At 49.3% G+C, this 15,715-nt stretch overlaps 1 protein-coding gene across 1 annotated transcript; it reads left to right on the top strand.

Moving 5' to 3' along the window:
- Positions 1-1,063: 1,063 nt before the first annotated feature.
- LOC120383970 (zinc finger protein RFP-like) lies at positions 1,064-10,044 on the top strand (the record flags this gene model as incomplete). The annotated part of the gene is made up of 7 exons (XM_039502296.1): positions 1,064-1,480; positions 4,889-4,984; positions 6,393-6,623; positions 6,937-6,959; positions 7,641-7,756; positions 9,593-9,652; positions 10,007-10,044. Coding segments are annotated over exons 1-7 (981 nt in total), but the record flags the coding sequence as incomplete, so codon positions are not given.
- Between the last annotated feature and the right edge of the window lie 5,671 nt (positions 10,045-15,715).

Here is a 15,715-nt window from a genome sequence, read left to right as displayed (position 1 = left end):
CTAAATATTCAACCCTTTGTAACTGTACCAGCTCCACACACACCCCAGTGGGTTACACAAGCACCAGAGAGACATGGGTCCTGAGGAGGCTGAAGGCCAGGTAGGGAACAGGCAGTAGGAGTCAGCAGCTGTGATTCTCACCCACCTTTCCAGGCTGCTCCACCAGATCCTCATGTCAGGCAGTGAAACCCCCAGTCGCTTATTATCCCTTTTGAGCTAAGGGACTAGTCCAAAATTTGGGGCCTGGCACATGTTTCGGAGGAGCTGGTGACAATTTAGACTCATCACACTTCATTCAAGGGCTCTTTACAGTCCACAGAGAAGAAATGTTAGGCCTGAATAAAGATGTAGCACAAAACCAGTTATGCCAACCTGACTGAAGTCAGGCTAACAGAGGTTTCTGGGTAATCCCAGAGTGGAAAAGTACTGAGAAGCAGCATTGTTTCACAAAGCCCTGGAAAACATGAGATAAGCCAGGGATTGCATTCCTGGCATAGCATCAGCTGTGCTAAGGACAGTGTTTGAAGAACTGATAAGAAACTCTAGCATCCCACGGTTCAGATTTTAACTCTCTGGTTGAGTTATAGGTTTGTTTAAAACTCCCTTGTATTTCTAACTTTTGGGGTTTTGTTAAGATATAATTAATAATCTAAAGTTGTAGACATAAAGTCTAGGCATGTGTGTATATTAAAAGTGTCTAGTTTTAAGTTGTTAAATAAAGGGGGTGGGTTTGCTCAAGTGAGTGATGTATGGCGTAATAAAACTGTCTATATAGGCTAATGCTAAGCTGTAAAGAGAGGCTGGTTCTCACTGGAGACGAGTTGCTCTTTACTGACGCGTGCACTTGTCAATAAAGAGCTTTAGATCGGACCTTGCTGGTGTTGCCTGTCTCTCTGTGATCAGACAACGAATTTTGCTGTCGGGGTTAAAGTCCCCAACAGAAATCACATGAAACTGCACCCAGAAAGGAAACACCTAATGGTACAAAGTTCAATCAGCCCATTTCTGAGGAGAAGGAAGTGAAACTAAACTCCTCTCTTGTCTCTTTCCTGCACTAGAGGCCATGGCTGCTGCAAATCCAGCAAAAAGTCTCCAGGATGAACTGACCTGTTCCATCTGTCTGGACTATTTTAAAGAGCCGGTGTCTCTAGACTGTGATCACAATTTCTGCCGAGCCTGCATCACCCAGTGCTGGGGGGTATTCGCTACTGATATCTCCTGCCCTCAGTGCAGAGAGATCTTTCCCCAGAGGAACCTCAGGCTGAACAGGCAGCTCAGGAATGTTGTGGAAGCAGCCAGAGAACTTGGGTTGCAGACAGGGAGGGAACCAGAACCAGAGAGACTGTGTGAGAAACACAAGGAGCCTCTAAAACTGTTCTGCAAAGAGGACAAAATCCCCATCTGCCTGGTGTGTGACAGATCCCAGGAGCACAGAGATCACACAGTCATTCCTGCAAAGGAAGCTGCCGAAGAATTCAAGGTAGGAAAATAACCTATTGTTATTTTTATAACCAGAGCCTTGGGAAACTCACCTTCCCCCAGTATTAGAAGAAGTGAGGTTTTTTTACCCACGAAAGCTTATATGCCCAAATAAATCTGTTAGTCTTTAAGGTGCCACCAGACTCCTTGTTGTTTTTGTAGATACAGACTAACAGGGCTACCCCCTGATACCCAGCATTAGAGTTTCCTTTAGCCCCAGACAGCCACTCAGTGAGCTCCATTGGAGAGGAACGAGGGGTTTCAGGCCTAGGGGGGTTTCCCAGCAACTGGGAATCCTCCCAAGGCTCATGCAGGTGGAGAAGTGTGGCTCTCCATAAACATCCTAAGGCTGACATGTTGGAGGGAGGGGGAGTGATGAATCCGCACCCCACCCCTCCTGCTCCCCATACACAGAGTCCTGGGCACTGAATAACCCCCCTTCTCTGCCCTTCCCCACTTCCACCCCTTCCCAAAGCTATAAATACCATGTCTGTGCTCCCCCTCTCCTTGGGGCTGAGGGAGCAGTAGGATGTAGCTGGGGCTGTTCTGTTGGCACTTATCCTCTTCAACCTTTTCCTGCAGAGCTCCTCACACAGACAGGAAGGGAATCCCACCCTCATGAAACTTTGGGCGGGGGGCACAGGAGTGGAGCTCCCATCCTGCAAGCATAGGCGCTGACTCCGCGGGTGCTTTGGGGCTGGAGCACCCATGGGGAAAAATTGGTGAGTGCTCTGCACCCACCTCAGATCACTTCCACTCTGCCTCCGCCTCCACCTCTTCCCCTGAGCATGTCGCGGCTCCGCTTCTCCCCACTCCTTCCCAGTGCTTCTTGCCATGAAACAGCTGATTTGTGGTAGCAAGCACTGGGAGGGAGGAGGGGGAACATGACGCACTCGAGGAAGACAGAATCCACAAGGGCTTTTCTGTGGCCAGTAACACCCCTGCTCTCCCAGCAGTGACTCCCAGGTCTTCTAGTCTGGAGTTCGGCCTTATCACCCTGAAGAAAATCCAAGGCCTCCTCCCTCTGGCTTTCCATAGGCCTCTGTTTTACCTACCCCAGGGCTGGTTGGATTACATGACACCCCCCTCTCTCCCAATCACTGCTCCTTCATTCTCCCCACCTGGGGAGGAGAACTGGTTCATCACAGGTGGGGCTGAGACCCCTCTCTCTTTATAGGGCCAGACACCCTGTGACCGGCATTGTTCCTCTTCCACAGCTCCTGAGGCCACAGGGAGAGAGTGCTAGGCCTGCAGATTTCAATTTGGAGATTTTGGCCATAGATTTCAGTGTGAAAACCATATGCCCATAAAGATTTCCATCTTGACATTAATAATGACAATAATAATTTGTAATCAATAGAATGTTCTGATTTCTATTGCAGTGGCATCTCTGGGCCCCAATGAGAGATTAGGGCCCTGTGTTGTGCCAGGCACTGTACAGAGATAGAATCATAGAATGTAAGGGTTGGAAGGGACCTCAAGGGGTCATCTAGTCCAACCCCCTGCTCAAAGCAGGACCTAATCCACTAGCCGTCCTGCTGTCAGCTCCACTCTCCCGTGCCTCTCTGCCAGCCGTCCTGCTAGCCACTCACCAACTTGTCTTCAGCCTCCCCAACTTAACACAGCTCTCAGTGATCTCAACTCTTAGTAACTTCAGCGCTCAGTGAGTTTAGCTGGTAGCAGGGGAGCCTCAGTGCTGGTGCACCACTAGCCCAAGGGAGGTCTAATGCTTAGACCCAGGTATCAGAGATTTCAGCTCTGCAGCATGTAACAAGACTCCTAGTGGAGTCAAAGTTGGCTCTGTTATTGCACAGTGGAGAGAGGAGGGTCAAAGTGGTGTTAAGTGCCTTCAAAGGGACCCACACGACCAGGTACACATCGTCCCCAGTCCCAAGTCAGGCAAAGAGCCCACAGTCTAAGGAAGACAATCTGCAGCAGGTAGATAAAGAAAGAACCGGGGCTGGGAGCGGGGGACAGTTAAAGAGGGTTGTGTTTGCATACACTGGCAATTGTGATAGGTCATCCAGATTTCAAAGCTGTCCATTTTCCATGGTGCATCCTTAGGTGCCTGTACTTTTCTATGGGGAATGTTTTAGGTGATGGAGTTGTAGCAGGCACAAGCGGGAGTCCATGGCTCAGTCTCCTCTCCCTCCTGTGGACTTCGGCAGAAACTTCAGAATCAGGGTTAGGGAGCTGAGACCCCCTTAGGTGCTATTTCCCAAATGGTGGTTTGTGACCCACCAGTGAGTCATGAGAAGTTGTAGATGGGTTGTGGGCTTGGTGCGGAGGGGCAGCCCTGTGGGGACGGGAGTGGTAGCTCCTGTACCGCAGGGCTGAGTCCAGCTCTCCACAGAGGGAGCCTGTGGAAAAATTCCAGCATGAACCTACTTGTCCCATCTGTCTGGAGTATTTCAGAGAACCTGTCACTCTGGAGAGTGGAAACGTTTTCTGCCAAACCTGCATCACCCAGAACTGGGAGTAATCAGCTATCGCCGTGTCCTGACTGAGCAATAATTAAGAAAGGCCATTAGAGGGAAAGATGCCTTGATAAAGGTGGCAGGCCCAGCAGGGAGATGATGTTTTCCACTGGGTCTGAACTCCTGTGCTGCTCCACGTCGGGTTAAATTCTGATGCCGCCGGCCTGCACTAGAGGAGATCACTGTCCTAAACACCATGTGGACTCCAAGCGCCTTGAGTCCTCACACAAAAGGGCCCCAGACAGCGCAGGTCCATGCCAAATACCATGGGGATTAGACTGGATTGTAGCAAAACTAACCCTTGGGCGGTGGTGACTGTGTCAGGCTGAAGAACCAGCTGAAGTGGTTCCACTAATCCTCACACTGCTCTCCCACAGTGCAGCATTTTGAAATCTCTGGAACTCACTGCTTCTGGGAGCTGAGCTGGGAACAGGTACCCAGGCAGCGCTGCCTCTGTAAGAGCCCAGGACAGAACTAGGGCAAACCCGACTGCTCTTGACAACAATGAAAACACCTAATGTGGATTGTCCTAGTGCCCAAGTCAATTCTATCAGGGTTCAGGGCGGAAATTCAGTGGAGATCAGTCTCCTCTGAGAATCACAGTAGGTTTCTGGGATTTGTATCACTTTGTTTGTTTAGCCTCCTCAAAACAGAATATTTCATAGTGAAAGAAAATCCAAGGATGTGACGCCAGTGTGATGTTGGTATAAATCAATGGGGGGAAAAGGTCAAACAATTTCAAGGAGTCTGAAAATGAAACTCTCCCAGCATCCATTAATATGACTTTAATTCTTTGGTATCGCTGATATTGTAAACCTACTGGGTTCTCCATTCATCAGTAGAGTGTTTGTTTGTGTTGGAAAAGCTCCCACCCACACTCTCACTCCTAACAATAAAAATAATACCACTCAAGTCAGTCTCTGTTTCTTCAGGAGAAGATTCAAGCCCATTTGAAGACGCTGAAGGAAGAGAGAGAAACGCTCCTGGGATTTAAAGTGAGCGGAGAGAAGAGAAGCCAGGAATATCTGGTAGGTACTTATCATCATTAACCTGCATTTGTAAAGAGCCCAGATGAAGGGGCATTCTGAATCAGAGCAATAACGAGAGGCAGGGGCAATTTAGAGGCCCAATTATTTTTTATCTCAATCAGTTGGGGGTAAAGCAGAAATCCGTTAAGTGGGGAATAATCACAAGTAAATCAAAATTAGTTGTTTTAGCAGGAATTACCATTTAGGCCTACACCATAAACCAGTGGATTTCAACCTTTTTGCATTTGATAATTTTGAACTGGGGCTGCAGAGACCCCTTTGGAAATCTATTGTCTGTATGGACCACAGGTTGAAACCCACTGACATAAACTACTGTAACTATTATTATCTATTGTATATTAACTACTGTTAGTGTAATTGAACTCTCTTCATAGGAAACAATTTACATTAATGAAATAACAGAATGTTGAATTAGAAAATCCAGTGCACTAAAACAACGCGCCCTTGTTACACATTCACGCCTCGGTTTTACAGTTTTGATTGTCTGTTAGCTCAGAGTTTGGGGGATGTTCAGTTATAGCTTGAGGAATCCTCTTTGTTTACTGTTTTAACTTCCAGCTTAAATAGAGACATGTGTCCCTGGCTGTGAAGTCTTCGTTTCTTGACTGAACAATTATCCCTCTGCTCATTTCTGGCTTACAGTCCTGTTGTGCTCTGACAATCTCTTCATTCCTGTCATTCACTTTTTATGCCTGAGGGCAGGGCTGGCTCCAGGCACCAGCCTACCAGGCACGTGCTTGGGGTAGTACCTTGGGAGGGGGCGGCGATCGGGGTTTGTTTTTGTTGGTTTTGGTTTGGCCAGGCGGTGCTGGGGGTGGGTAGGATGACTTGGGCGGTGTGACAGTTGGGGAGGCGAGACTTGGGCGCGCGACACAGCACTGGGAGGCGGGGATTGGGTGGTACAGTGGTGCTGGTGGGGCGGGGACTTGGGCGGCCTGACGCGTGCTGGGCGGGGGATTTGGGCAGCGATGCGACGCCGGGAGGGTCAGGCGGCGTCGTGAGGGCAGGGCGGCGCTCTTTTTTTTTGCTTGGGGCAGCAAAAATGTTAGAGCCGGCCCTGCCTGAGGGTGTTGTCCAGATGTGTTGTTTTACAGTCCTTAGTATTTTCGTATTGTCACCACCCACTTCTTTGAATCTCCATCGCCAAAGCCATTGATAATGCACTATCCAGACCATGTCAGACATGGGAACGTCCCGTTATGAGATTCTGGGGCCAAATGGAAAGATGTGAGATAATTCTCTCTCTAGTAACCACATGATATCGTTCATAGTCAGATGACTTAGAATTTGGAAAAAAATTCTCCCTCCTATACACTCCGCGCGCTATGAAAGGACCCCAGGCTCCACCCATGTCCCTGACCAGCCCTTGCCCTATTTTCCTTCACAGAGAAATACACAAACCGAGAGGCAGAAGATTGTGTCTGAATTTCAGCAACTGCGGCAGTTCCTGGAGGAACAAGAGCGACTCCTGCTGGCCCAGCTAGAGAAGCTGGACAAGGAGATAGTGAAGATACAGAATGAAAATGTCAGTAAATTATCTGAGGAAATTTCCCGTCTCGATAACGTGATCAGTGAGATGGAGGGGAAGTGTCAGAAGCCAGTGACTGAATCGTTGCAGGTGAGACTGAGTTAGAAATACTCCAGACTCCACCACAGGGACAAGACTGCTCCTAAAACATGGGCACAGGAGCCCAGCAGTCAGAGATCACTGTGTAACTCACTGTGTATTGCAGAGATGTGAATGACTATTATTTCTGAAATGTTACAGACACTGTGATGTAAAAGGTGGAAAAGCCTCATTAGCTCAGTAAATGCATGGCCCTGGGGCCAGATTACAGCCTTTTTCCACCATACTTGCTAAATCACTTCTTCTGGAATTCTAAGTGTGTCAGGGGAGACTGAAATTCCCTCTCTCTATTTCTCTCCTCTAGGACGTCAGAAACACCTTCAGCAGGTACGTGGCTCTCTCACTCCTCACACTTCGCAATGCTGGGAAAGAACTTGGTGGTGATGTTACCACCGCTTCTCCCAGGCTCTACAGCCAAATTTGTGGGGAAGGTCATATTTTGTATAAAAATCTCTCTGATCAACTTCATCTTGAGGTACTTACCCTTTATAGAAGACTCTGGAATTCTCCATTCAGTGGGAAGGACTGACCTCAAGTATTTCCTAGAGATGTCACATCCCTGGGGGACTGGCTGCCCAAGGATTTTGGGGATGGAATCTGGGCCTGTCACTGCTGGGGCCCTGGTCACCATTCAGCCCAGGGCAGCAGTGGTCAAGAGTCTTCCCAGCTGAGGGCTGTTTGGAGACTTGTGTGGAATGACCTGGGAAGGGGAGTTGGTGCCTCAGTCTAGTTCCTTGAGGCAGATTTCTACAGCTTCAGAGCATGGAGGCCAAGGAGTGAATTGGCCATAGAGACGCAATTCCCCTTTTGTCCCTGGAGCTAGACTCTCCAGGCCAGTGCTGAAGACTAATAATGGGACCTTTGGGAGGAAGGTTTCACTGCCACGGCCTTGCTCTGAGGCTGCGAGAAGTAGAGGAATTACAGACCCATTAGAACAGTAATCCACTAGCAAGAATTTATAATGAGTCAATAAATGAAATATAATCATGTGGAATTATTTCTCTCTAGGTCTGTGAAGGGGAAGTTCCAGCAGCCAGAGGAGATTTCTCCTAAGTTAGAATTAAGACTCAGTGATTTCTACCAGAAAAATGTTGCTCTCATGGAGACTCTCAGGAAGTTCAAAGGTACTGAGAAGGGATCTAGGAGGGGAAATTGGGATGAGCCGCTGAGACTGTGGGAATAGAATGGGTCTGGTCAATTGGTTGATAATTAGATGATGGATCTATTTAATAGCTGGGTGAGAGTACCACGTACTTGGGGTCCAAGACGCTCCAGTTGACTAATCCAAACCTTTATTTGTACCACAAGCATGCCTTGCCATTGCAATTACTATTAAAGTAAGAAATTACAGACATACTGAAAGAAGTAGTGGCCAGTTACCTTCTTCTGGGGCATAGGTGGATTACAGGAAATTCCCTGTGAAGTTCAGATTCCTCTTTACAGATCCAAATTATATATTTTAGTTTTTTCAATCATCTTGGACTGTTACAAATATTAAGTATCTTATACAACTCATACAATAAACATGCATGAACTTTTTAATTGGCAGGGCTTTTGCTATACAAGCTATTTTCATGTTATTGGTCTCTTTTCTGATTGGTTTATTGCCACTGATTATGTATAGGTCACTTTGACCCTGTTCTCTGCATAGGGGGTTTTGGACTTTGCTAACTGCTCCTGGGCAGTACATTTTGGGTCTCTGGGTAGAGGTGTATAAGAAATGACCTTGTTCCAATTCTCAATACTTTACTTAATAACTAGTGGAAAGCAGACAAATGGAGCACATGTAGCAGAGGCCCAGGCCTCAGGAAGTCTCACATGAATGCATGACTTACCAAAGGTCACAACATTCAGTCCCAAATTCCCAAAAATGGCCTAATCTGGGGCACCTGGGATTCTGTCTCCCAACTAGAGAGCTGCAGGAGAGGTGCTCCTGAACCATGAGCTCCAGAGCTGCAGGTAGAGTCAGTGGGAGTTGCAGATTCCCAACCCCTATGAGAACCAGGCCCCAGGTGCCTAAAAGTTGTCACCCAAAATCTAGACCTTAAATTAAAGGCCATTTGTTAAAGCTGGACCCTGCCCATCACTGGGCTCTGGTCCTGTACGGCAGCTAGTCTGGGCCAAATGTCCCTCCAGCACAGGGGCCTCTTGTGCCTCCTCCACAGCAGCTGCAGGCACAAGGCGTTTTCCTGAGAGGGCTGGGAATGGGGTGGGGGTGGTGAGGGTGGGTGGAAGAGGAGGGTGGATGAGGGATAGAGGGAGGTGGGCAGTGTAAAGCTGGGCCTCTGACACTCTGCACGCTGGGCAAGACACATGGGGGCATTGTCCTAGGGATGTAGCTCTGGCTGGTTCAGAACTTCCTCAGCCTGTGCCACGGTCTGCACCGGCCCCTGCAGCCACTGAATAGCAGAGTCACCCCTCAATTTCCACATTTATAAAATGGTATTACTATTATTTCTATTTCTTCCTATGGACTGAGGCCTAGTGCTACTCTCCGTAGAGATGATGAGTAAACAAACCCAGCAGCTCACAATTAGAGCCAGGATTTCACAAACTCTCAACATCCTGGTAGTGTCAAAGGGACCAAAGTGGGTAAAGTTACCTTTATGCCAAAGTCTTTCCATGATCTGGGTCTAGGTTATGACAAAAGGCAGTAAATAAATGAGACAAACCAACTGGAGTCTGAAGTGGGGGAGGGAGTGAGAAGGGGAAAAGTAAATCTCACTGACAGATTGTCTGTCCTGGGATGGTTGTGAAGCTGCAAGGATGTTGGTCCCATTGCTGGGAGATGCTTGAATCTGAATGAGAGTGGAAAGAGATGGTTTCAGACCTTTTTATATTAAATTTCTTGGTGCGTTTCTCTGTCATAATTAAAAGACAGCTCTAGGAGTTCAGAGTGGGGATGCTTTTATAAATATGAAAGCCTGAAATCTCGTCTCCTTTCTCCTTTCTCCCTCCAGACACTCTGCCATCTGCACTGGAGACAAAAAGAGGAGGATTCCTAGGAACATTCAGACAGGGTGAGATTGCAGCTGAGATTGTCTTTAAATTATCAGAAAATGTCTTCGTGAGATTGTAGCTAAAGTTACCAACCAAACCGATACTGACCATGACACACATGGCCCTAACAACACACTGCAGAGTGGGGAGCTCCCACGCTGAAGTCACACAAACACTCCTGACACCAACATTAGTGCTGAGTTCATGCCCAGGAACTGCACTGACACCTCTGCTCAGTCTCAGATGCCCAGGGCAGAGGCAGCTCCTGGGATCCAGGCCTGTCCCAGCCAGAACAGGGCTGCTGGGAGTGTAAGAAATGGTCCCAGCTTCCCCCAGGGCCGAGCTCTGCCCCTAACACTCTGATTCTCTCCCAGTGAATGTGACTCTGGATCCAGACACGGCTCATCCCAAACTCGTCCTGTCTGAGGATTGGAAAAGTGTGAGATGGGGAGACACACGGCAGCGACTGCCCAACAACCCTGAGAGATTTGACACTCGGCCCTGTGTGCTGGGCTGTGAGGGATTCACCTCAGGGAGACATTGCTGGGAGGTGGAGGTGGGAGATGGGGGATGCTGGGCTGTGGGGGTGGCCAGAGTGTCGGTGGGGAAGAAGGGACAGATCAGCCATAGCCCTGAGGGGGGGATCTGGGCTGTGCAGCGGTTGGGGGGTCAGTTCCAGGCTCTCACCTCCCCTGTGACCCCTGCCCCTGAGACAGGCCCCAGCAGGATCCAGGTTTGTCTGGACTGTGACCGGGGCAGGTGACATTTGCTCGATGCTGGTGGCGAGGCCCCGATCTTCACTTTCCCGCCCGGCTCCGTCCCTGGGGGGAGAATCCGACCCTGGCTCTGGTTGGGGCGGGGATCCCGGCTCAGACTGTGTCCCTGAGACACAGCAGAAAGAGGAACTGGAAATCAGCCTCTTTAGCCACATGGACCCAAGTCTCTATGATCTTGAGGACTCCCATCTACCCAGCCCCTTTCTCTTCATCTCTATGGCTGCTGGAAGTTCCTTCCCTTCACTCTCTGCAGCCCCAGGGATGGGAGGGGGAAGACTCTCGGGGACTGCAGGGGGGCAGAGGGGTCCTGTGGGGCAGAGGTGGGGGCTGGGCAGGGGGCAGCACTAACAGCCGGGCTGGGAACAGGCGGAGGTGGGGGTGGCAGGGACACAGCATTAATCAATCAGGGTTTGGGGGTTGGGGAGAAGCAGCAGCAGGGAGTGGTTTGTACAGATCTGTGGGATTAGATCTCACTGGGATTTCCCAGCCAGAGCTCCTGCCAAAGGGGCCCAAGTCACCTTCCCCTGTAGATGCAGGGTTGGCACCACTGTATTTGTCACACCCATGGGGCATGGACAGGGAGTGTTAAAAAATCATAAAATAAACCAGGCTACATTATATAATGTTTTTTTTTTGGAAACCTCATGTTTTGGGGAGTCAATTTCAGTTCTGCCTCATGATTTTTACGTTCTGGAGTTAGCAACACTGTGAGAGTCAAAGGGGCCAGGCTGGGCTGAGTCAGAAGGAACAGAGAAAACACAAGGAAAAGATAAAGTAGAACAAAAGAAACAAAGAGTCCTGGAGAAAGGGTGAAAATTAAATATAAAACCAATGAAAGGAAAACACTTTGGAGAGGGGAAAGGACCAGAGCCAGTGAGAGGGGAAGGGATAAGCTCGGGGGGAAGAATGGAGAACATGAGGGGGATGGTCTGTGACAGGGATCAGAGGAGAGTGTAAGAGACACAGAGAAATAAACAGGGATGGGAAACGAGGGCTAGAAAAATGGTGAGTAATGAACAGTATGAACGAGAAGGGAGAAGAAAAGGGAACACAAGAGGGACAGAGATTTATACAACATCACTGAAGATGAGACTGTAACTCAGGGGTGACTGACCTGAGCCTGAGAAAGAGCCAGAATTTACCAAAGTACATTGCCAAAGAGCCACAGTAATACGTCAGCAGCCCCCCCTCAGCTCCCTCCCTCACCCCCGGCGCTTCCCACCCATTGGTGGACCCACCGATCAGTGCCTCCCCCTCCCTTCCCTCACCTCCTGCCCACCGCGATCAGCTGTTTTGTGGTGGGCAGGAGGCTCTGAGGGGGAAGGTGGGAGGAGTGAGGGCATGGGAAGGGGTGGGGGCCTTAGGGTGGAGTGGAATGGGGTCAGGGCCTGGGGCACAGCCGGGGTTAAAGCAGTGAGCACCCACCGGCACATTGGAAAGTTGGTGTCTGTAGTTCCAGCCCTGGAGTCGGCACCTATGCAAAGAGCCGAATATTAACTTCTGAAGAGCTGCATGTGCTCCAGAGCCACAGGTTGGCCACCCCTGCTGCACCTAGTTAATTTCAGAATACTCAAGAAGTGAGGATTCACCCAGGAAAGCTTCAGAAGTTTGGACTGTGCTTTGTCTGAACAGCCCCTCAGAACTGTTCGCCGAGGGTGGCCCTCCGAGGAGAACAAGACACCAGACACTGTGACTTGGAGGGTCAGTAAGTTTGGCCGCCCACCAGACAGAAAGTGGCATTTGAGAGTCGGGGCTTGTGGCCTCAGCCCCATGGGAGGGCCTGCCTGGGCTCTGGGCTTCCTCCTGTGGGGAGGGGATCTTGGGGCTTCAGCCCCATGAGCACCTGTTGTGGCTCAGGGCTTCAGCCCTGTGGGGAGGGGTCTTGGTGCTTCAGCCCTGTGGGGTGGAGAGTCAAACCCCATAGAGTCCAAACTACTGAAGACCCCAATGGCAGAACAGGTCTATTTGAGGATGTGCCAATTCTCTGCGACTGTAAAGGCAGATGAGGGCTGCTGCAGCACAGAGACCTCTGACTGTTTTGGACTACTCTGCTACCGAATCCAGGCTCTTTCCTCTCAAGTTTCAGGAGGTTGCCACCTGCACACTGGCTCCCCTCACATTAAAAGATTTCACATTGTTACCAAAATATCAGGTCTGCCTGGCTGAGAGCCAATGACAGCCAGACAGGGATAAGGAAAGGTTGATTTATTCTGCAGAAGAAAGGAGAGCCTTGTACCTTGGTACAAAAAACTCTGTCTTATACAAATTTCCTCTTAGGCAAACCTTCCTGCACATTCAGACAAAGTACCACTTGCCGATCGTGTTAACACTTGATTGGTGGTTGTCAGACCCCGTAACTTCTATTATCTGGTCAGTGAAAACTGGTTTGGAGCCTAGTTTCTCCTACTTTAAGGCAGAAGAGAGAAGACAGTTCAAAGTTCAGGAATTTACTGTGTATGTGAGGCTTCATGCTTCCCCTAATGGCTGAACTGTTGAGTTGTTGGCGGGGGTTACCAGTAACTTTTTCACAACATGCAGGCTTCTGCCAAGGAGTGTTAACATCTTTCCCCTGGCAGACATCATCCTTTGTATCTCGAGAGATAGCTGCCGCATACACCGCCTTTAGATAAATAATGACAGAGTGATTGGAACACCACCTTCTCCACCTCCGCTGGACAGATGTTTGAATGGGACCCAATCTGATTGGCAAGCTGGCAGGATCAGGCCCCACTCACAAGACTGGCAGCTGATTGATTTTCCTAGGTGCCTGGAGCTCCTTTGTGAATCCTTAACTAGAGCGCGTTTTGGGCCAGCAGAGGAGCTACATCTGGCTGCCCCAGGGCTATTCACCGTGAACCACTTCTGGTCTTTCAAAGGCCCTGTCTACATGACTGCCGGTTTTGTCAACATAAGGCAGCCTGACATCAACCTTACTATGCAGGTGTACCGCACTGCAATGCTCTCCACGCTGCTTCGGCTCGCATGTTATGCTGGCATAATAACCCCCTTGAGGAGAGCGTGTTGGAGCTTAGGACGACGTAGTTAGAGTGACACAATGTCAGTGTGAACTCTGTGTTGTTTGTATTGCCTAAGTGGCCTCCATAGAGGTGTCAATCCCAGAATCCCGCCTGGTCACCATTTTTGAACCCTGCTGTGCCCGGCAGCCAGGTACCCCAGGTGAACTCTGCTCCCCTGTTCAAAGCCCCAGGAAGGTTGTGAACTTGCTCTTCCCTGTTTGCTCAGCGTGGAGAGCTCACATAGCAACTGCTGCCCAGCTGAGCAAGGTCGGCTCCACGCACGCAAATGGCTCCTGCCTGGGAAGTCTCAGGAGATGGTGGATCTCCTCATGAGTCTGTAAAGGGAGAGGGGAGGGCCCAGCTCCGATCCAGCCACTGGAACAGTGTGCAGGGATGAGGAGGGAAGGGCTGTGATGACGTCTGACACCTGCTTGACAGGGACGTGTAAAACCCAAATTGCTGCGGCAGGGCAGGCAGGAGGCAAATAATTTGCCCCTGGTGCTTGGAACGACAGACCTGTCACTTCTACAAGGAGGAGGCTGGGGTCAGGGTGATGGTGAATACGCCCCCCGGTGAGAAACTCCTCTTGCAAGCCTTGTGCTTGCTATAACACACAGCACAGTGCTGCTGAAACTTTCACGAGATCCTGCTTTCTGACCCCCCAGATGGCTGGCTCAGGGATTACCAGAGGCAGTTGAAACGTGACTAGAAACCTGGTAGGATGCCCATGGAACGATGGGGCTGAAAGCCTGCATCATGTGACGTTGGCACCTGCCCATGAGAGCACTGCAAGCCCTTCCCCCAGCACCCTGCCCAGCCAGTTGCAGGAAGTGGGATAGCCAGAGGCCAGCTCCAGACACCAGCCACAAGCACGTGCTTGGCGGCGGCACTCCTCGGGGCAGAGGCGATGACACTGGGAGTTTGTTTTGGGGTTTTTGGTTCGGCCGGGCAGCACTGGCAGGGGCGGGGGCTTGGGAGCGTGTAGCGCCGTGCTGGGAGAGGCAGGGACTTGGGCAACGGCGGCCTTTCGGGGAGAGGAGGGCGGCGCTTTGTTTAAGCCCAGGCGGCAAAATCTTAGAGCCGGCCCTGACCGTAATAATGTTGGTGTTAATTCAGATAGGAAAGCAAGACATGATATGGAAAGTATCAAGAAACCACCACTGTTACCCCTAAACCTGATGGCACAAATCTGACTGGTGGCTGTTTTCCACACAACCCTGGCAAAGGAACTACGAAGGCCCATTTGGGGGCTGGGGAACCAAGGTTGGAGGGCACCTGCCAACAGCAGCAGATGACCCTGTTTGGAAGGGAAAAAGTAAACTTGTCAGAATGAAGGACAAGCGCCAGAAATGTATCCAGAATGAAGATATTTGCACAAAGAAAAGCCTTCTTCCAGACTAAGGTTGGCACACCTGTGAGGGTACAAAAATCAGGAGACTTCCTCAGCCGAATAAACCTGGCAGCATCTTACCAAACACCTTACCCCAGATGTCCCAGGGCAGCTACCTCAAAAATCTTGTGGTTCAGTGTTCACAGGAGAATGGGGAGAAATTAGATTTACCAGGACATTAGGTTTTATTATTTTTAATTTAAAAGTTATGAAAGGAACATAAAATGGGAAGTCAAAATGGCGTGTAATTGTCATTGGAACCTAAAGGCCACTTTATGATATATGGAGCGTTTAGAATTGGTAACAGTCAATCAGTGGATTGCAATTTCAGCTTGCAAACTTCAGGCCTGTATCAGAGAAAAAATGTAAACACATCCTTAACTGTATTCAGTGCAATTGGTGTCCATTGATACCAGCATCATATGTGTCTAGGTAGACAAATACATATAACCAGTGTTACCGACGCTATTGCAATTTTACCATGAAGATGGCAGTATTTGGTGTTTTTATTTTTGAAAACACACGCTTCTGGGATCAAATGATTGCTTGAATCACAGTTTTCATTAAGTATACCGATAAAAAAGATTTTAACGTGGTTTTGGAAAAAAAAGTGAAAATATGAGTCACATGGTGCACCTAAAAACTCAAGACACAAAATGAAAATGCAAAGAACCCAAACATATTTGGTTTTTAAATCAGTTCTTTGGTGCATGATGTACCATATGATTTCTTGGGAGTTATCACTACTGTATATCTATGTTTAATCAAAATTACAATGAAAATTTGTCTCTGAGAGAGATTTCATGCAAGGAGAGTCAGAGGCCGTCCCTACCCATATGCAAAGTACCTACAGCTGCGTAGGGCACCAAGAAATTTGGAGCCACAAGATTTCCTGGTGCC

The sequence above is a fragment of the Mauremys reevesii genome, linkage group 15 (assembly GCF_016161935.1).
Source record: "Mauremys reevesii isolate NIE-2019 linkage group 15, ASM1616193v1, whole genome shotgun sequence".
NCBI lineage: Eukaryota > Metazoa > Chordata > Testudines > Geoemydidae > Mauremys > Mauremys reevesii.
The sequence above is the reverse complement of the archived record's forward strand: the minus strand, read 5'-3'. Positions and strand labels throughout refer to the sequence as shown.